The sequence below is a fragment of the Diadema antillarum genome, unplaced genomic scaffold (assembly GCF_040938485.1).
Source record: "Diadema antillarum isolate AM-2024a unplaced genomic scaffold, OU_Dant_1.0 seq00000248_RagTag, whole genome shotgun sequence".
In the NCBI taxonomy this organism is placed as follows: domain Eukaryota; kingdom Metazoa; phylum Echinodermata; class Echinoidea; order Diadematoida; family Diadematidae; genus Diadema; species Diadema antillarum.
In genome coordinates, this window is record NW_027271292.1 from 2,162,248 (window position 1) to 2,183,549 (window position 21,302).

The window sequence follows — 21,302 nt, forward strand, 5'->3', positions numbered from 1 at the left end:
CCACCAGTTGTTCCCTCTCTCGCTTCTTCTCTCCCTCGGTCTATCTGTCTATCTGTCTATCTGTCTGTCTCGTTTTTATTTTCTTTTTGTCTTCTTCATCGTATCTTACCCTCTGTTCTTATTTATACCAATTTGTATAAGTCCACACTCACAATCCAAACTTTCTGTTTGCTGACACACACTTAATATCACTCAATAGTTATAATCTAAAATGCACCGAGAAGAGTTGTTTTCAAGATAATCTGTAACATCACCTTCAGGGTAAATTTTTTTTTAAAATTATTTTTGAGAGGGGGAGGGGATAAGGTTTTAATACATCCAGCCAATGTCTAAACTTTATTTTTATTTATTTATTTTTTTTTTTTAGATTTCCGTTAAGGAAATCGGGGCTTCATTTTGCCTGCTGCTTTATGCGGTGGCCTTATTTCTGATTCTCTCAGCATGAATGTTTACCTTTCCCTTGATTGCCGATCTCACGCAGTCAACATACCCTAGGACAAGTTGGACTGATTGAATATTATAGCTAAATACTTCCGGTCAGCTGGACTTGATTCAAATTTTTAAAAATGCCCACAGGGCACGTAATCAATCGATGATGCACAAACGATATGAATTGTGAAGCGTTTGTTCTTTTCTTTTCTTTTACCTCATGACCAAAAAAACCTATAGCCTATATAGGCAGTTGTGTTGTTGTTTTTTTTTTTAATTCTATTTCTTCCTGAGGAATGATACGTTATTATGATAATCTATTCCATTTTTGTGTGTGGTTTGAACGATATCTCTGTATTGCAGTGCAAAACATGAATTGATATTTTAAAGGATTTTATAATTACTTTCTAGGTTCTTTGAATAGTTTTCATGCATACAAATAAAATGAAAAATATACGAAGTCAATTTCAACCGACCTTCAACGTTAAACAATGACACTTTAATGTTTAGCTGTCATTGTTGTCAATTAAGGACTGAAAAGATCACCTTTTCCAGACCATCTGCGACGTTCACTAGAGCAGGGCTGCTTTCAAAGACTGCAATTGCACTGAAAATTCATTTCCCAATTTGTTCGTGTATGCCACCATGTCAAGGACACAATTTCATATTTTCTGAGGGGAATTGGAGTGAATGACAGGATCTTTTCGATTCATGGTCCAAGATAGGATAGGATATCTTAGGTGGCTTTTATTGTCTGTGGATGGGATTTGCGCGGGAAATGAAACAGTGTTGGACTTTGCACACGTGGGCGATTTAATAAACGTTGTATAATATACCATGACAGAATCCTGGAAGATCTAGTAACCTAACTTTTTCAGTTTTATGTGTTATTCTCTGTCTATATGTCTCTTATCTAAGAAGATTTACTAGGAGGACATACTAAAAAGCCATTCAGCCTAGTCTATGAACATTCCTGTTTAGCTAGGCACCCAAACATCCGATGGGCCAGAATAAACAATGGCTGAAGATGCTACCACGCCTTCTACCAGTGTCGTAAACTTTGCGATACATGTCTTGCAAAGGTTATCGCAGGTTCAAATGTGTGCTAAAAAGAAAACTGAGAGTGTAGGCCTACCATAATTCCGCTCTCGATTTAGCGCGAAAGATCGAGTGACTAAAATGTTACCCAGAAAACAAAAGACATTTGCTGTTCGTTCCATTTTCTTAGTGTTGCTTTTGCTCTAGTTTTTATTTTTTTATTCCAATTAAAGTCTTTGTTGCTTCATTGTAACGTAGGATTTTTTTTTTCTCTCTCTCTCTTCGATAATCAAATCTTGACAGGCGAAGCTGACATATTGACACAGCAGTTAAACAAGAGCTGTATAGTAACACGTGTGGCATTCTTTAATTAATTGTTCCGCAAATAATTATAGGCGGTGCGTCGACGGCAAAACTGATCAGTTCTTCGTAAAAATTGCGTGTGTATATCATGAGACGGAGATGACGCGTGTTTCTTTTCGTCTTCCAAACTTAAGGATGCCCGGCAAATAGTTGCATGCAGCGTTTAATTGTAATAAATGGTTTGCCATTCATCGTAAAGAACAAAAAAATGAGTAGAGTGGTTGAAGCAAGTGTGGGAGCACAGTGGTATAGCTCATAAGGCTCTTGGATCTAAGGTGATGGGTTCGAAGCTTATCTGAGTCCCAAGTATACATCCTTGGACAAGATATTCCCCTCTCCTATATACGCCTAGATGGGTACCTGACTGGCATGACAGCTAAGGGATTGGGTAATTGTGATGGCAGACCTTTTCTCGAAAGGTGATAACATTGAAAAGATTAATGTGAACAAGACTCGCGGCTTGTCCTCAATGGGTTAAGCTGCAATATTTATCGTAACTTTATAGTTTCCCTGTATCCTCACTGTTTGTGAATGCAAAATATTAAACCGTGAGTCCCTGAAAGGGGTCAACAAGAAATAGCCCTGCCCCATACTATATCTGTCATATCCAGTGCTTATAGGACACGTCATCACCTACAAAATTTTGTAAAAAAATTTTATCAGTTGTGATGCCCTTCTTACCTCAAACCTCCGAAAGTTGAATTAAGCACTGCTACATGGACCTGTAACATTGGTAAAGTTATTGACAAAATTACCTGGGAAAAAAAAAAAGATGAAAGAGGTGGTGGCATATTTATCTTCCCTATACATGAACGAGGTGGGGATAAATTGCATTCATCCCTGGGGTGGGACGTGGGGATTCATTGTGCACGCTGCGTTTGTAGCTAAGTAGAGTACCGACATAATCGTAGGTATACTCTGTGCTGAAGTTCATCTCACAGGGGTCACAGGTCAAGAGTTGGATACACCCACTCACACATGCCGCCCTCATCCGTCAGACTTTAACCCGAGTCCGATACATCTCCATCACAAACTGAACAAGAGAAGTACTGTTAAAAAAGCAGCATTCTCACATTCTTACCAAAAGCGGGCTTCTTTTCTCTATTTCTGTTCCCTAATTTTAGTTTACTTTCCTTCAGGTCTCTCAACTTTGACAAACATCTGACGCATCATGCATCGGGGCGGGGGTGAGACCAAACACCTCCCTGGACGCATGTTCTCTCGTTGGAGATGTTACCATGATTATGTAGGCCTACTCCTACGCAGTCACCTATACACACTGATAACTCGTTTATTCTCTTTTCGAGTATTGTTTAAAAGGTAAATCATTCAAATCCATAATAAAGGATAAGTACATGAATTAAAAGATACAGGGTTCAGTGAACTTCACCATCCCTGCTTTTTAACTTTCTACCAGCTGCTGCAGGGATTACCCATTCAAGGTTCAAATATCTATAGATGGGTAGTAGGTAAATTTGGCCGTTTTCACGTAGTTAATCAGCGATTTCGAGCAATATAGATTTGTACGATTATTCAGCGTACTAGGATAATGATGGACAGGGCACCCAATGGATCATTACGTTGAAATAGGCTTATAAACCTGACGCACACGCTTTACGTTGGAGCTCCACATCTAGTTCACGTACTCACTGATGGAAATAAAGAAAATTTAACCATCGGAAAACTAATTTTTTTTTTTTTTAAGTTAGACAAAAAATAGAAATGTGAGGAATGTTTTTCTTTTCATATGTGAGAGCCATACGATCTTATAGCTTCCCCATCAGTAATCAACTTGAAAAAAAAAAATTAATCTTGAAGACAACAATGTGTATGGAAAACATTTTAGTTTTTATTGATGAAAAATACTTTTGGCGTTTCATGTAAACAAGATTTCACTGTCCTCTTTGTGTGATTTTGCACTTCAGTCATCTTGACCAGGTAATGAAGGTCTCTTTTAAGTGATGTTGTCAGCATTTTAGTTTCTTTTTTAAGAATCTGTTTTCGAAAAGGGGTATGAATTTGTCGCCTGTCAAAGCCTGCTGTTTTATATTCTCATAATCGCAGGATTTAGAAAGCGGAAGTATTCCACGACCAGACACCAAAATAAACATAGCCCAAATAAGAGGAGATGATCCGATATGACGTATTGATAACACCGCTGTCCCCGAAACCTCACAATGTCTGTAGAGTTCATGTAGAGCTGTCTACCTTGCAGCCATGTGTGCTCGGACAGACGCCTGTAATCAACCCACTCCTATCCTATTCTTTTCGAAACGCGCTAAAATCATATGTCATTTCCCCTCACCTGTCTCATGAATCTCCTTTGATGCACGGCGAAAGGGAACCGCACTGTAAGGAACCAGAAGTCAAGTGCAGGAAAGCACCAGATAAGAAAGAGCCATCCGTAACCACAGTCACTTCGCTTTTAGGGTCGCGAGGCAGGAGGCGTCTGATGACGAACTTGTATTATAAAAGAGTTGGCAGACGCTGAGAACGCGGTATTTTGAATAACTCCGTAAAATATCTGTATTCTCGTCCTCCCCCCCCCCCCCAAAAAAAAAAGAAACCCAACTTCCTCCTCTTTTTTTAATTACCCCCCATAACGTCCTACATCTAACATTCTCCGATTATAATCGCGCGCTGATGATTTTAAACGATTAAAGTTTCAACAGGAATTGCGTAATAAACGATTCAAAACAATTTAGCAGCGCAACTGCTGAGCAAAACAGGAACTTAACAGTTTTGTTTATTTATCCATTTTATCAGTTCATCTGTTCCTGTATTTAGCGTTCTTTATCCAGGGTAGCCATACTCTGTGGTTTATGTGCATTGTCATTCGTGACGTCCTGCAACGTGGTAACAAGGTGTATATAACACAAACATGGAAAATTGACAATGCCATGAGATCAGTACATAGCGATACACAGATCATGGCGAGCTTCGTGCAGTGATATAAACATTCCTGACTCTTTTCCGACATGTACATGTCCTGATATTTTATTGTTTCTTCCAACAGGACCTTTCCAGTCTGTCAACGCCTGTACGGAAGAAGATAATAGATCTGACAAAACAATACCTCTCTATAGGAAAACCAAAAAACTAAAAACTGAAAAAAAGAAACACCCACAGACATACACAACGAAAACTTCCTTCTTTATAGCACCACTGTTTTTCTACCAAACCCTTCGTTTAAAGTGCAACTCCACAGAACTTAACTTAATTTTAATCAAAGAGTTAAATCAGAAGAACATGAAAGTAAACATATCATGGAATATCAAAATATTACATATCTTTTATATCTGATTTGTGCGCATGAAATATCAACAAAAAGTCTTCTTCTTTTTTTTTTGGTCTATCACTTTGCTTTTTCTTTTATTTTGATATGTCGAAAAGGGGGCAATTTCGATTTACGTGTATAAAATGTCGCTATGAAATTATTACCCTATGTAATCATAGGCCTACAATAATTGTGTTTGATGATGTGTTAGCTACTAATCTCGCTATGAATACCTTATGAAAACATACTATGTAAAACTTTGAAATTCCATAATTTTCCAAGCACATCTTTGGTTTTGATGAAACCCTTCATTGTTTTTTGTTTGACTTTATTTTATCCATTAATCATTGTTGATCGAACCTTGGCGTGGAATTACACTTTAATCTGACTTTCATTAAAGTTTGTTCTTTATCATGCTAAACTCTCTTTTCCTTCCAAGTGACACAAGTAGAATATAATCCTTGTCGTGTCCATGCATTAGTCTTGAATTACTAGTATGGGTTGCTGTTGCAACTACTAATAATTAACGACAGAATAGGTCTTCTAAAATCATGGGAATCTTCTTTACAGCCTCAATCCATGCAGTCCTTATCGTTCATGAATTTAATTCACGAACCACTCCATGCAATGTTTCGATAAAACAAACTTATGTCAGCATTACCTTGTATTGCATGTATGAGAACTTCCGAAGGGAACAGTGCCACTCGATTCGACTTGACTCGATCTGGCATGGCAAAATTTGAAAGCGAGCCAAATGATTGGAAACAGTGACACCTAGCTGCTTTCCAACCAAATCTATACTTCATAACTGATTGAGATCAATTTTTACTTTTCAGTCTTTACCTTGAGATAGCCGGTTAGACCCCACTGTCACATGATATAAGATCACATTTTGGATAGCCCTAAAGGGCGAGATGATTGACTGTAAGTAATTTCATTTCGAATACAGAGGCCGCACGTTTGGAGGGCTGCCAATAACATCAAGATCAGCAGCTTAATACTAGAAATAGCAACCAGAACAGTGACGAATGAAATTCATAGGTTAATATTTCTATCTTTATAGGCAGATTTCATAGCCTGTCGCTATACGCACCATCTTGAACACTGTCAGGAATCATGACTTGCGAATGGATGGGCGGGAAACGTGATTCATCATTTCAGTATAGTCTTGTGCCTCATAAGCAAAACAAACAAACAAACAAACAAACAAACAAACAAACAATTGAGGTATACAGGTAACAAATACTCCTACTCCAAGGCCCTCTGCAAAGTGGGTGAAGACACCAATCATCCCCCCCCCCCCCCGGTAATTCCAGGACTCAGGTGAAACTAGTAACTGTTAATGTACTCACACGAAGAGACATATATCTTTCGTGTGTTTTGTTCCTATATTTAGCACAACTAAATCTGTCTGTATGGCGAGCTATCCGAATTGCCTTATAACCAAAACGAATGTTTCCGATAGGCTCCAAGGTCGTGAAGGAAGACTTAATTAAGCTCGGGCGAAACAAATAGTTGACGCTTAGCTTAATGTGGTTGCCATAATTAAGAACGCAGCTTTGAAGACACTTTGATATGACGGATGTATGCATTATTTACTCTCTTTCAGCATAATACATGACCAGATTTCGGGTTGGTGGCCTGTATAGATGTCAATGCAAGAAACTAGCAGTGACTAGCGAGGACAGTGTTATTCAGCTACATTTGGACGAAATCCGGCGGGGATACTCGTACTGAAATCGAGCCCTGTATATAGTTTCATTTTGGTATCTCTGTCTTTGTGAGCGAACATTCACGATATTTTGCAGAGTGGACTGAAAATGGACACATGATCCGCAGCAAAGATCGAGAGCCCCCGACTTATAGAACAAATACGCCACGTTTTTGTTCCCTGCCTGCTATTTTCGTTTCGGGAATGGGAAGGAAATGCATTCTGTCGTGATTGCTCTTCGTTGCTTCCTTCCTGGACAGATGGGCCATAGCTTGGTCCCCCGTAGAGCCAGACGGATGAAGCTGACCATGGCGGGAGAGGAAAATACAACCATCTGTTCCTAAAGCTACTGTCGCCCGCATCCTACCGGCGATCCCCGCCATCTGAGATTTTAAGAGAGGCTGTTTAAGTTTGCAACCAACGCCCAAAACCGCGAATACTGACCACGAGCTAATTTGAAAAGCTGGATAAGACTTACACACGGTATCTTTTCTGTGATAAGCAACAGAGACTTAGGAAGCAAAGTGTCTAAAATATCCATACAGACAATGGAATATTTTTCTCACAAGAACTCTCAACCTTGTTGTATTATCTTTTCAGAGAACTGCTTTCAGAAGTTGATTCCAGCTATCAGATGAAATGAAATGAGTGTGTATTCTCCAACCGTGTTATCTATACAATCAAATCGAAATAGAAAGAAAATATATATATATATATATATATAAAAGTACGACAGAACGGCTGTACCCCGTGATCCCTTTGGCTGCGTTGTGTGTTATGATGGCTTCACATTTCTTTGATAAAGTCTTCTTTCTCTAATATTGGTGCATGATCTGATTTGTGCATGTGCCATAGGAAGAGGTCTGTTCTGACTCTTCAACGATGAAAAATATCCTGAATGAGCATGTTAATTCACTACTGAGAATTCCGAAATTCATAAAAGTTTCTAACATCTCTACTTTCCTTTTTGGCAAAGTTTTTTTTTTTTTTTTTTTTTACAAATTAACTGAAGAAAATTGGTCGTATCTAGTTTAATTTGACGAAAAATAACTCGTTCCATCGAGGTCAGCGAATGTCAGACAAAACTCATCTCCAGGCCGAAAAGTTAATCCATCATTCCAGATGTCGGCTGTAGGCTGCGGATGGATACCTTTGTCAATTTCCTGTCTTGTCTGTCTCCCAGCTGATTATCATATCCCATTGGTCAAAGTGGATGACAGCTTTTTAATTGATACCACCTTGCAATGATGCAATCATCATTTCCGTTGTTATTATAAACACCAGTAATGTGTTGATCATGTTACAAACTAATCAACGATCTCTACCATGTCTACCGTCCCTTGTTCCTCCCGAACACTAACCATGTATAGAAATTTGATACATTTGATATCAGGGATTTGCTATCGCTGACACTTTGAGAGTTTGAGTGCAAAGAGAGTTAACTCCATTTTTGTTAATATTTTTTTGAGATATAAAATATTAATATATTTTTGAGATATTTTTATAAAGGTGCTAAAGATAAAAGCAAAGTAGATTCTAAGAAAGTACATCAGCTTATTTCAATCATAACTTAACAAGTCCTTGTTATGCAACAGATGAATTATCACTGGAAAACTTGTATTTATTTTTGCCCTGATAATGAACTTACCTTAAAATGTTTAAAACCTGTACTTAACCCTTCTTTAGATCAGATTCTTCACTTGTTGGCACGGGATTGTATGTGTTTTGTTTTATATTTACCAGCGTATCGACACATTCTTACACGTGTACCCTACAAAATGGCTTATAATTATCTCATATCGTCTGCAATGATTCAGCCCTTTTCATGTTTGGTGTCGTTTGAGATCAAACTGTCATTTATATCGATTTGTGATTGATGGGGGCGTAAGTCAATGTCATTCTTGATGTTGTCGTAAACATTCCAGCAAAGTTTCTCGTAGAATTCACCCTGTTGGGAACATAGAGTCATAAATAGTATACGAATAAGAAATAAAGGTCATAAAAACAAAAAGTTCGCTTTATGACCTTTATATCTTATTCGTACTGTTTATGACTCTATGTTCCCAACCAGATGAATTCTACGAATTTATTGATGTTTTTTTAATAACAGCAATAAAAGACTACTGCATATGATTTCACCTATGTGTTTCCTTTACTTTTCTGCTTATTTTTCTTGTCAGGTTCTGTCTCAAGATGCCCTGACAGAACAGTATGGTGAGTATGCCTCGAAATTTGTGTGAATTTTGAGATGAAGGGAACATGACAAGTTTGAAAAATGGAAGTGAGACCGCCTTCACAACCCTACACGGTGGTTGGTAACGTGCCTCCCCCCCCCCCCCTCCATCTCTCCCCTCCTGCTTTACTTCCTTTCTCGTTCTTTCCCCATCTCCCTTCTCTCTTTTTACCACGAATTATATCATATATATATATATATATATATATATATATATATATATATAACACATTCAGGCACACAGAGCACACACACTCTGTCTCCCCTCCGCCCCCTTTTCTCTAAAATGATTCGGAAAGATGACAAGAAAAAGAAGTAGGCCCTATACACATTTCTTGAGCAGGTAAAGGGAACTGGACCAATATTCATTTGCTTGTTATTGGAATTTTTATGTGTCATCATATCTCGAAATGTTTAGAGTACGTATTACGCCAAAAGGAAAATGAATACAATCAATTTTTATGCAGTATCAGAATGACTAGTGTTCATTTGCGAAATCTTGTTTCAATGGGCAGTATGTAGTTTAAAGACGTATGCCTGCTACTCATCAGTCAAAGGAATATGATCTTGTTGATCCGCTGGACCAACATAACGGTCTGTGTTGAAGGGACAGACGTGAAACAGATGTAGGATTCGTCTCTGAAATCAGGTCAGAGTATCCCCCAAACTTGACCTTTCACCCCTACTGTTCATTCGCCTATGAAATATGATATGTTATATGTAAGAAAGAGAGTCAAACAGTATAACGAGAAGGAAAGGGGTATTAGAAAGTAAAGAGTAAGTTGTTCTTATCGTATTCGGTTCATTGTGGCTTTTCAATCTGATTTGGCTGATATGACTGATTTTCACGGAACATTAGCGCGGCGTATTTGAGATGGCTTAGTACATTCCAGGCATCACTCATAGTCAAGAATACTTAATACTGCCCTAAATTTGCTTGTTTCGAAAGAATATATAATATAGTTGAAAGTGAATTCAAATTCAGTCAACAACAGAGTGCAAGAAAGCGGTTGTGTTTACAGATTTCTTACCATGTATGAGTTGTATAAAGACGAAAAATTTCTCGTGCGTTGCAACGCGAGAAAAGCGACGTTCAAAAAAAAAAGTCTATGAAAGTTCTCGTTTAGATACTGGAAAGCTGTGTCATACTAGACTTGGATTAAATGCTTCAGACTCGTGTTATTGAGAGGAATCCACGACAAAAGAATTAAGCCAGATCCCTTTCTAGTCCATTTCTTTTTCAAAGATGAAATTTGCTTGCCAGGGCTCCTTAAAGGGATGGTACAGTATTGGTGGAGATGAGAATTGGGCTTTTAACGTTTTGCAAGATACCAAGATAACACTTATGATATAGTACTGAGCATACCATTTTAAGAGGAATTCAAAGTTTATTTGATGAAAATCGGGTTAGGAATTACTGCAACATCCAAAAACAAAGTAAAACAAAGCGATCGTATAAAAGTGTGGGTCCCACACTTTATTAGAATCGTTCTTTTTTGGGATATCTCAGCCATTTCAAAACCAATTTTCATCAAATAAACGTTGAATTCTTCATAGAATTACATGCTCTTTCATATTTCATAAGAGGTTTTTCATTATCTCACCTAAAAATGTTAGAAATCTGAAATTAGGTCTCAACCAAAACTATACAATCCCTTTAAGGTAATGTGTCAACCTCGTTCTTCTTCTGATCAGGGACACAAGTACGTACAGCAATGTAGACAAATATACATCATACCGAAATTGTCCTATCAGTAAAGATAAGATTCCATTTGATTTGTATCAGCTCTCTCTCTCTCTCACTCTCTCTCTCTCTCTCTCTCTCTCTCTCTCTCTCTCTCTCTCTCTCTCTCTTAAGAAATGAAACATTGCCATAGGAGCCAAAGTTTGGGTAAAATTTTCTTTTCCTTTGGTAATGAGAGACGCAAATTTTGCTATGAAGGTTTCCCAATGTTAGAACTGTCTTCTGGCATCTTTGTTACGTATTATCACACTACGCGTGTGACTTCAAGCCATGGAATGAAAAAAAAAAATGTTTACCTTGGGAAAATCTCAAACCAGACATGAACCAATTTCTACTCGAAATCCCTTAATGTTATTCGCAACGGGGTTTAGCACATCACATGTATAAGCGAAGAGAGTACTGAAAGAACAGGTTGCCAAGAATCCCACAGTGAGAGGTTGAGGAGGGTGCGCCATGTTTTCTTCCACCCTTGGATGGCCACTAACCCCAATACCAAGGCGTGACTGTGGCAGCATGGGTCTGACAATACCAGCTCAGGTGACACGCCCTTTCAAGAGTGAGAATCATAACTAGATTTTAAATTAGATTTCACGACCTTTACTCTCCTGATCATCAACATCAATAACCTGTGAAAGTTGAGACATCTTACACTTTTCCCCCGACAGACGAGAAGAGATCTACGTCTGCTTCGTCCGTGTTATAATGGGGTCTACACATTCTCCATGAGCACTCTTGCATCATGTTGTTACTTGGTTTCCTATTATAGCAGAAAAAAAAAACACCCGCAGGATTGAACATTATTGCAAGTGAGCAATGAGTTGTGATACTACTTTTTTGTAGGTGCGTATGTTTAGGAGACATTGTGAAAAAACATAGGGGCAGACGGAATTCAAGAAAGGCGGTCCCTTCAAAAAGCAAACAAATTAACAAAGAGGCAAACAGACACACAAGGAAGACCGAAGTTGAGGCGACAGATGGAACCAAGGAATTCACTGAATGTGATGAAGAAAGGGATAGAATAAAAAAAAATGATTTATGAGATAAAGAATTTTTGCGGTCCTTTGGTCATCATTTCATCCGCACTACCTTACAGTTACAATGACTAAACAAAGACTCTCTGTTTTGGCAGTAGGCTATCATATTAGCGCATAGAAATCATTCTATTATGGAATTATGATAAAGAGCGAAGACTGTTGATCTGGGAGCGCGTTGATATGGGAACAAATTGGGAATTTAGGGCTGTTGCAAAAGGTTATTCATTGTCATTTTTGTAACCCAACTCGGAAACACAGGGGAGATGGAAAGGACCGTCTCTCAGTTAGACCAGGGAGATGAGATCACCTCCCTGGTTAGACCATGCATATATAGCGCTATGGGTAAGCATCTACATTTCCATCATCGTCCATTTTTAGAAATCGTGATTCCCGCCATGGCATCTTGGCAGAAAGATCTTCTATATATAAGCAAACTGCCCCCAGTGGTAGGACAGAACTAATTGTGTCCCCTGACACCAGCTTAGCCCTGAACCTCCCAACTCGAATCCCAAACTATCAGTGTTATCAACGCTGACTTTCACTGCGCCTGGAGGGGAGAAACAATCTCTGATATCATTGCTAGTTCGTGAAAAAAGGCAGCTTGCCTTATGCGTTATGTTCTTCTGCAATCATGTATTCACACATCGTCACGGTAAAGAATAGATCACAAGGGCGCTTTGATTTTGTGATCATCGATGATCGTTCATGATTTGAACTTATATATACTGTATCTATGATAGCAAGGAGGGTCTTTTATTTGCACAAAATCGCTCACAAGTTTTGCTATCATTCAACATTGTAAAAAAAGACAAACTTCGCAAGACAAAATTAGATTACTCTATAATACCATGTAAATCGCGAAAATAAGTTGTAGTCATAACCTTTTGGAAAATTATATGATGTGTGGGATTCATATTTTGCCATCCCACAACAATGTATGTTTTTCACATTCTCTTTTTTCTCAATTGATCACTTGCATTATGACATTGTTCAGTTTGACCGTGAATATTTCGTTGTGATAAACTTATACCCCTATATCCTCTTGGTGTTGACTTCTGCTATTTTATACGCAAGTTTTCTGTATAACGGTCGGACAACAGCGAAAAAACGAATGGGAGTTTGCAGCGATCGGGGAAGGCATGGGGAATATAGAATAACTAATCCCAGGCTCACTACTGAGATCACTAGGAAGCTAGTTTGCATGTAGAACTCTGCACCCCACCACACGCAGTGCGCCCCATGAATGTTGGTAGGCGCTCACAGAGAACACAAAGACATCACCTCTCTGTGACCCTATGACTGCGTCCCTCTTTTTAGAGTCATCCTCCCGCAGTTGCTGGTGATGCGGGCGTCTCGCTTGGAGACCACCATCCATCACCTATCGGCTCGTCCCAAAATAAACATTTGGTCGGCGAAATTTTGGTGAATAGAGGCCTATAAGAGAAACAAAAACAAACAAACAAAACTGTGTTGCAATATTTCTGACCAAAATTACGAGCAGCCGATTCTATTTCACTCGTCACAAAGTATCCAATTAGTATTGTGAATTCGAGAGTGTGTTCTCTGCGAGAGTTCTTTGAGAGACCATACAAGTGAACCAGGGAAGTTTAAAAGTGCTACTAAGAAGTAGAAGCAATAGTCATTCTTTGACGTTTCGACCTCTTCGTGTCCGAGAAGAGGAGAAGGCAAGAGGGCGCTGTTGACAAGTGGATAAAACTCTTCAATCGAGTTCTTCCGCCCTTGGACAAGATGTCATTACCCACCATATCCCTCCCGACCCAGGTATGTGAATGAGTATACCTTTCAACGCCATATAGGGCAATGATAGTGGCAGAAACCCCTTTAAAGATGCTACCAAAGATGCTACCATGGATAAAGCACGCCCTGATATCCGAGATAACGTCTCCTAGACTTCTTGGGTCCAAGGAGAAAAAAAAAACCCGAGATTTGAGATCTCAGATTTGAGGTCTCGTCTTCTCGACCTCTTGGTTCCGAGAAGGAAAGAAAGCGTGGAAGAAGATATCGTCTTCCTCCTGTCCGCAAAGGCGAGAAGGCGGATAGTGGGCTCTCATCTTCTCGATGTCGCTGGTTCTAAAGGCGAGATATAGAGATGTGATGAGATCCGAGGTTGTGATGAATGATCTCGTTTTCTCGGTGGCACTACAGAACGATGGGCTAGGCTGACTACAAAACTGTCTTCAATCCACTGAAGAAAGCGTCCTCTCGACTTACGCTATACACAGCGTATTTCTATATTAAAAAATACGCTTCAAAGGATTTGTATACAGTAGACGCCTCCGTTATAACCGGCAGATTTTTTTTTTCCTTCGTTATAACCGGAATTTTGTTATAACCGTGTTCGTTATAATGGGAATGCACTGTATACTTTTGATTCCATGACCTTTGAAGCAGGGGCGTCGAAAATGTCTAAAATAAAAGTGGATTTCTGTTTCGTTGTCCTTTATATTTTGTACTTCCAACGTTCATGACTTACTCGTATATAGGGCGACTATAAACGAATTATATCATTTTTAATATGATATTTGAATGTTCTTTATAGTGTATCATAATTCTATTGTTTTTCACGATCTTTTCTGCATGTAGCTGAGCTGTGTGAGAGTATGACCTGTAAGAAGCCACGTGGTTCATGGTGTCAGGTGGTCATGAAGGAGGGCGTGCCCACAGCTGAGTGTCGATGTCCCCAAAGCTGCGCGGAATTTCCCGAAAAACCCGTGTGCAGCGTCTTCGGCAAGCAGTACGACAACATCTGCGAGTTCCACAGGTTTCAGTGCAAGAAGAAGAAGGTCATTCGCCTCGCCTTTGAGAAGCCCTGTGTCGGTGAGTTTGCCGTTATTATTATTATTATTATTATTATTATTATCATCATCATCATTATTATTATTATCATCATCATCATCATCATCATCATTATTATCATTATTATCATCATCATCATCATCATTATCATAATGTTGTTATTTGTTGTTGTTGTTACTTTTTTTTAGTAATTTACCTTAGATGGATGTCAATGTTTTGTTCGCTCTTTGAATTTTCGGATGCTTCTCACTAACACTTGATTCTAAATTTCATTCTAAAGCTGGATCATGATGGTAACAAGTTATACGAAACCTTAGTCAAATTGCGTGTGAAAAGTTGGCCTCTACCATTCAAGTAATAAGTTGTGTTTATTCTAGATATCAGTGTATTATGTTTGCAACAATGTAGTCCTTAAGTCGAGCTGCTTTCAACAAAGCGTGCATTATTCTCAGTCAAAAATTGTTAAATTGGCAGAAAATTTTACAAGTAATCATTGTCTTTTGACGGTTGGATCTGTCAGCGCGCTTCACCTAATGTGGTCTGTGTAAAGTCAATCACTTCGTATAATTCCTCTTTGTTCTGGTGGCAGCATCCCAGCAACCGTGCACGAAGCAAGAGTACTCCCAGTTCCCCTACCGCCTTCTGGAATGGTTCATGCACCTCAAGTCGGAGGAGGAGATGGGAAGGATCGACCCCAACCGGCACATCATTGACCTCGGGCCAGAGGTCAGGGAAAACGTTGCCATGGTGAGATGTCCTCCTCTTCTTCGTTGGCGTCTTCGAATGCAAGTCCATATTAAAGGACAAGTCCACCTTCATATACATGTGGATTGAGTAAATGCAGCAATATTAGTAGAACACATCGGTGAAAGTTTGGGGAAAATCGGACAATCCGTTCACAAGTTATGCATTTTTAAAGTATCTGCGCAGTCACTGCTGGAAGAGAAGACTACTAAAGCGTATGATATCACATGCGTAGAAAGATACAAGGAAAATATAAAGAGAATTTCATAATTTTTTTTTTTTGGAATAAAGAGTACATTTCCTCGACTTGTCACTGACGTATGTTAGGGGTAATAATTCCCCTTGCCTTCTGAAAGATGCAAGTCATGTGTTCTTTTATCATTTGAAAAGTGAAAATTTATTGAATTTCCTTTATATTTTCTTATATCGTTCTACACATGTGACATCACAAGCTGGAGTATTATGTAGTTTCATCCAGCAGTGACTGAGCAAAATATTGCAGTGGTGGGTTACCACGTGGTCACCATCATTCTCCGTGTATGCTTTGCCCCGTTGGCTTTAGCTATAGGCCTACGTACTCCTTGCATATATGGTTTGAGAAGTGACCTCTGCTTCATTTTGCTCAGAGATTTGTATTCTGCCTATTTTAAAACCACACTGTGGTAATTTCGTTTGGACGCTTATGCAAATTTGAATATTAATGTTAGGGGCACCGTGATAATCAGAAACGCAAGCATTGGTGTACATGCTGTATTACAGTCCTGTTTTAACTGTTTCTACTTGTTTTTTGTCTCTCCCTTTCTCCCATTGTATGCCCGTCTTGTCAACCCCGTGATCAACGACCACGCAGTGGAAGTTTGACCAGATGGATGAGAACAATGACGACCAGCTTGACAAGCGAGAGTTGCTCAGATTCCGCTATGCGCTGATGCCACTCGAGCACTGCGCCGCGCCGTTCTTCACCCGCTGCGCCAAGGGCGACAAGATAGCGAAAAAGATCAGTGCTCAGGAGTGGGTAGACTGTCTCAAGGTGAGATACTCCTTCCAAAGAACATGAGCGATGTATAGTTTGTTTGTCTCTCAGTCAACAGAACATGCCATCACCGTAGGGGATATTTTTCCGATGCTTCAGTCAGCAATGTCAAGTTGTCTTTTCTGTCACAATGTAATGTTCTGGCACATTATTTTGTATAAATCAAATCGTTCGTTAGAGCGGATCTTTGTCTCAGAACAGAAATAGCTCATCTTTATTTCTCTGAAATTTCTCAGACTTCCTTTTTACAACATTTTGATGCAGATAAAGTTGTTGAAATGATATCTGACAAAATAAACTTTGAAAGCTCACTGGAATTCAATGCTGATGCCAGAAGGTAGCTATTTGCATTTATGCCATTAAAGTTGTGATACTCTCAAGCTTAGGGGGTAGCAAGTAATTGGACAGAGATGGATCTTCAACGGTGACCAACAGATGGCGCTGCGATGGAAATTGATTTCTTTGAGTTCAACGCTGTATGGTGGAAGGGAAATGAGAAAGTACCTCGACTTACAAAAGCAAATCCACTTAATGTAAACGATGATTCAAACTTGAATACTTTGTTCGAAACAAAAATGAGCACATATTCTTCAATTTGAAAAAGAAAGTGCCTAGTTTAATCAGTAATTCAACTCTAACGAACGAAATACGCTGAAGAATATTATTTGTATCAAAATATGGACTTATAAAAATCAAAATTTGCCTTCGTAGCCTCTCGCCCTACCTCACGTCACTCTATAATTGGTAAAAACAAACTTTAAAAAATCGCAATCTAAATCACACGATCTTCCTCACCCAATCACACCAAATCTCCCTCATCCCCCTACATTCTATCTTTACTCAACCTATCTTCTTAAACCATATACCCACATACACCCCATTTCATCCTTGCCCCACTATGCACCTTCACCATACTACACCCCACTGCACTCCATCCCACTACACCCTATTGCTCCCTTACCCCACTAAACTCCATTGCACCTGTACCCATCCCACCACGCCCAATTCCTTCCTGCACCCCATGTGTACCCCACTCAATCACACCAATTTCTCTCTTACCCATCCTACCACACCTCAAGGTGTACGACGAGCTTCCCCCTGAGGAGACAGAGGAGAACGCCCAGACCGAAGAGGAGGCCCAACAGCCCGTTGAGGAGGTGGAAGAGGAGGAGGAGGACGTTGATGAGGACGAGGATGAACAGTAGATAGATAGATAGAGGTAGGGTGATAGGTGATCATGTGTCTCACACACTCATTTTTAGCAGGATATGGAAACTCACTCTTTGAGTTGTCTCTTTACCGTCCCAAAAACAATAATTCTTATCTTAAAGGGATGGTATAGTATTGGTGGAGGTGAGGATTGGGAATTTAAGTTTTTGTGAGATACCAAGAAACCACTGATAAAATAATACAGAGCATACCATTCTATAAGATGAATTCAAAGTTTCTTAGATGACAATCGGTTTTGGAATGGCTGAGACATCCAAAAACAAAGTAAAACAAAGCTATTTCAATATTATAAGATGGGTCCACCTTTAATTAGAATTGCTCTGTTGTGGATATCTCAGCCATTTCAAAACCAATGTTTTCATCAAATGTCAAATCCCTCTTGGAATTGTATGCTCTTTCATAATTTCATAAGAGGTTTCTCATTATCTCTCTCACACACACGCGCGCGTGCCCAAACGTTACAAATCCGAGGATAGGTCTCAACCCCAACTATACGATCCCTTTAAATCTCTAAGGCCCGAATTCACGAAGGTGGTACAAATGAAACCATGGTTTAAACCATGGACAAAAACCATGGCGCGCCAAGTGTCGCACGGAAAATTTCGTCACGAAATTGGTCATTTCGTGGACGAAGTGTTCATTAGTTACAAGATGTTGTCATGTCGTCACAAAATAATCATTTCATCGACGAAATGACTGATTTCGTAACGAAATATTCCGTGCGACACTTGGCGCTCCATGGTTTCATTTGTACCACCTTCGCGAATTCGTGCCTAAATGTCTCATGATATCATCATCTGTGAGAACATATCCTCGAGGGAAGCGTGAAAACACATGAGCTCCCTGACCTGTAAATCAAATTATTTCGGCGTTGTATTGTTTACGATAACAACAATAATGGATATCGCTCTACGCTATTGCCTTATGCTTTTTAGTAAGTAGGTCTCCCACATTTCATGTTTGTATAAATATTGTCTTCTCTTCTCTTCTTTTCGAATTAAGACGCTATGTCTAGTCTTATGTTCAATCTATTGTACCATGTTATTTGTGTTTGAGATGTGGAACAATAAAATCAAATCAAAATCAAATAGATGTCTGAATGAATACCTCTATCCTACTGCATTTTCAGAGGCACCATAAGTGAACTCGGCCACAAAGAGATGGTACAGAAGATACCACGAGTCAGCTCAATTCATCATGTCGACGCCATCACCAGACTGGAGTCCATGAAGCTAATACTGACTCGATACCACCAGCTCTCTACTGAAGACACTGCCATATCAAAGTGTAGTTTTTTAGTACTAAATTCCTGACTCAATAATATGTGACGACGATACTGTGCACGAAACAGGGCAATTGCATAGAATTTATCAAGTGACCGATACTTGATCGATGCTGATACTTGTGATATTTTGTACAGACTGATGACGCAACAATATAAACCAGCGTGCCTAACCTCGTTACCAACTGTGAGAACTGTGCTGACAATCACTTCTCTGACTGACATCCTACATGGTCATTGGCATATCTAGAGGAAAAATGTCAGAACATCGCTGATAAAGTGAAGGTCTGATAGAATTGTTATCTCATACTCGTGTTGAAGAATGGCATTAAACTTTTAGATTGTTATATGGTCTTGAGGGAAGAACGGTCTGCGAAAAGGTACCCATAAAACCGTCAGCAGCAACGAAAATTTTTATTGGATTATATTTGTCAGTTCAGTCGCATGTATACCTGTGACACAAGCCTGGTCAAACTGTTGAATTTTTTGGTGCTTGTATTTTTAATGGCTTGTTTGGCTGGGATGAAAAGAACCAGGGGCTCGTTTCATAAAATGGTTTGCTATTATTGTAAGCTGCAATATTATCAATCACTCTGTCATCGGCTAGAGAATAACCAAGCAGTTGTGTGTAAGTACTGTTATTGCTATCACAGCAACTGTAATTATCCCAAAGTGCACAGATTGCAAATCAATATCATGAAGGAATGGGCTCCGGAAGTTGTTGTGTTGACAGTCAGGCATATGCCTACATAGACATGCCATAAATTTGTATTTTTACATTTCTTCCACTTGAGGATTCAGAACCATAATGATCTCACGTTCAAGGTATGACTAGTTACCAATATCTATAGAATTTAAAGATCAACTCAGTGAGTACACTAAGATGGCCAACATTTTATCTTGCCATATTTCCTAGGTTTTACATTCAGACGATTTTTTTAGTCATCATAATAAGTCGTAGACTTTATAGACGTCATTATCGTTGTGTAGTCCATTCTTAGCTTCCATTTTATGTATTCCTTCTAGAATCGTGTAAAGGAAGTACCACAGGGTAGAAACAACATACGATCTATCAGTGCTTCTTATTTCTCTATCATGTACAGTCTATTGTAAATAATAATGGTATGTGCCTTGTCCATTTTATCCTTTGTAGCTGCACTACTGTATTTAAGATATAAGTTATGATTGGTGCTATGTTTTTATACCCTTTAGTATGTAATGCTTGCGAGTGTAACTTTATAACTTTGGACCCCGTAATTCTTGTTATCTTTTTCCCGCTTAATTTTATACAATTCTGCTAAATACAAATTTGATACGCATTTTTGTGGTACGCATTTTTGTGGTTTGTTAGCGAGTAAATACTTATTTTAGAAATTAGATTCTAATGCCTGATCATGCTGTGATCATCATATGCATCGTGAGTGATTGTTGTGTGATTTACATATGAATACTGTCTAAGATAAAAGAGGTGTGTCCTAGAGACGTTACTATTCATGGATACTTTGGTATTTTCCGGTCTTGATTGCTTATATTTCATATATATATATATATATATATATATATATATATATATATATATATATATATATATATGTATATATATATATATATATATATATATATATATATATATATACTGGGAGGGTCTAAAGAAAATGTTGATTTCATATTTTGATAGTGGTCACTGATGATCACTAGCTCAAAGTCACTAACTCTTAGATTCTTCCCAACACAATTTTTTGAAATAAAGATCGTATAATTTTGTTTTTCTATTCTATTTGGACTTTGTCGCTTCTTGTTCTATCGTTTACAAAATGTTCCAATGTTTGTTTGATCTCTGTCACTCCACTGATTGGAATGCATGGACATCGAGCACATGGTCCCCCCAAAGAAGACTCTTTTTGATACTAAAAAAAAAGTCTCCCATTATACCTTCTCCGGATGTCAACCGATAGAAGTCGGTTTTAATGGTCAGTAGAACGGTGAGTGTGTGCGCGCGAGAAAGATGAATAGACAGACAGGTAGATAGATAGATAGATAGATAGATAGATAGATAGATAGATAGATGGATGGATTTATAGAAAGATAGACAGACAGGTAGGTAGATAGATAGATAGATAGATAGATAGACAGATAGATGGATGGATTTATAGAAAGATAGACAGGTAAATAGAGAGATAGATAGATTATATAAATAGATAGATAGATAGATACAAATTTGTAGGTAGACAAACAGGTAAATAGACAGGTAGATAGATAAATGTTGAGATACTTGAATAAGTAGAGAGAGAATGGGAATCTAAGTGGAAGACCACATTATTGAGTACTCCGTACAACACAGGATAAAGAGTGGGTATGTGTGTGTGT

At 38.7% G+C, this 21,302-nt stretch overlaps 1 protein-coding gene across 1 annotated transcript in view; it reads left to right on the forward strand.

Moving 5' to 3' along the window:
• Positions 1-17,628, forward strand: part of LOC139729658 (SPARC-like) — a 35,721-nt gene extending 18,093 nt beyond the window's left edge. The window contains exons 2-6 of the mRNA XM_071640585.1: positions 8,999-9,032; positions 14,434-14,667; positions 15,236-15,393; positions 16,241-16,420; positions 17,503-17,628. Of these exons, the coding sequence (XP_071496686.1) occupies positions 8,999-9,032; positions 14,434-14,667; positions 15,236-15,393; positions 16,241-16,420; positions 17,503-17,628 (732 nt within the window). The remainder of the gene's footprint in view (positions 1-8,998; positions 9,033-14,433; positions 14,668-15,235; positions 15,394-16,240; positions 16,421-17,502) is intronic.
• Positions 17,629-21,302: the final 3,674 nt, after the last annotated feature.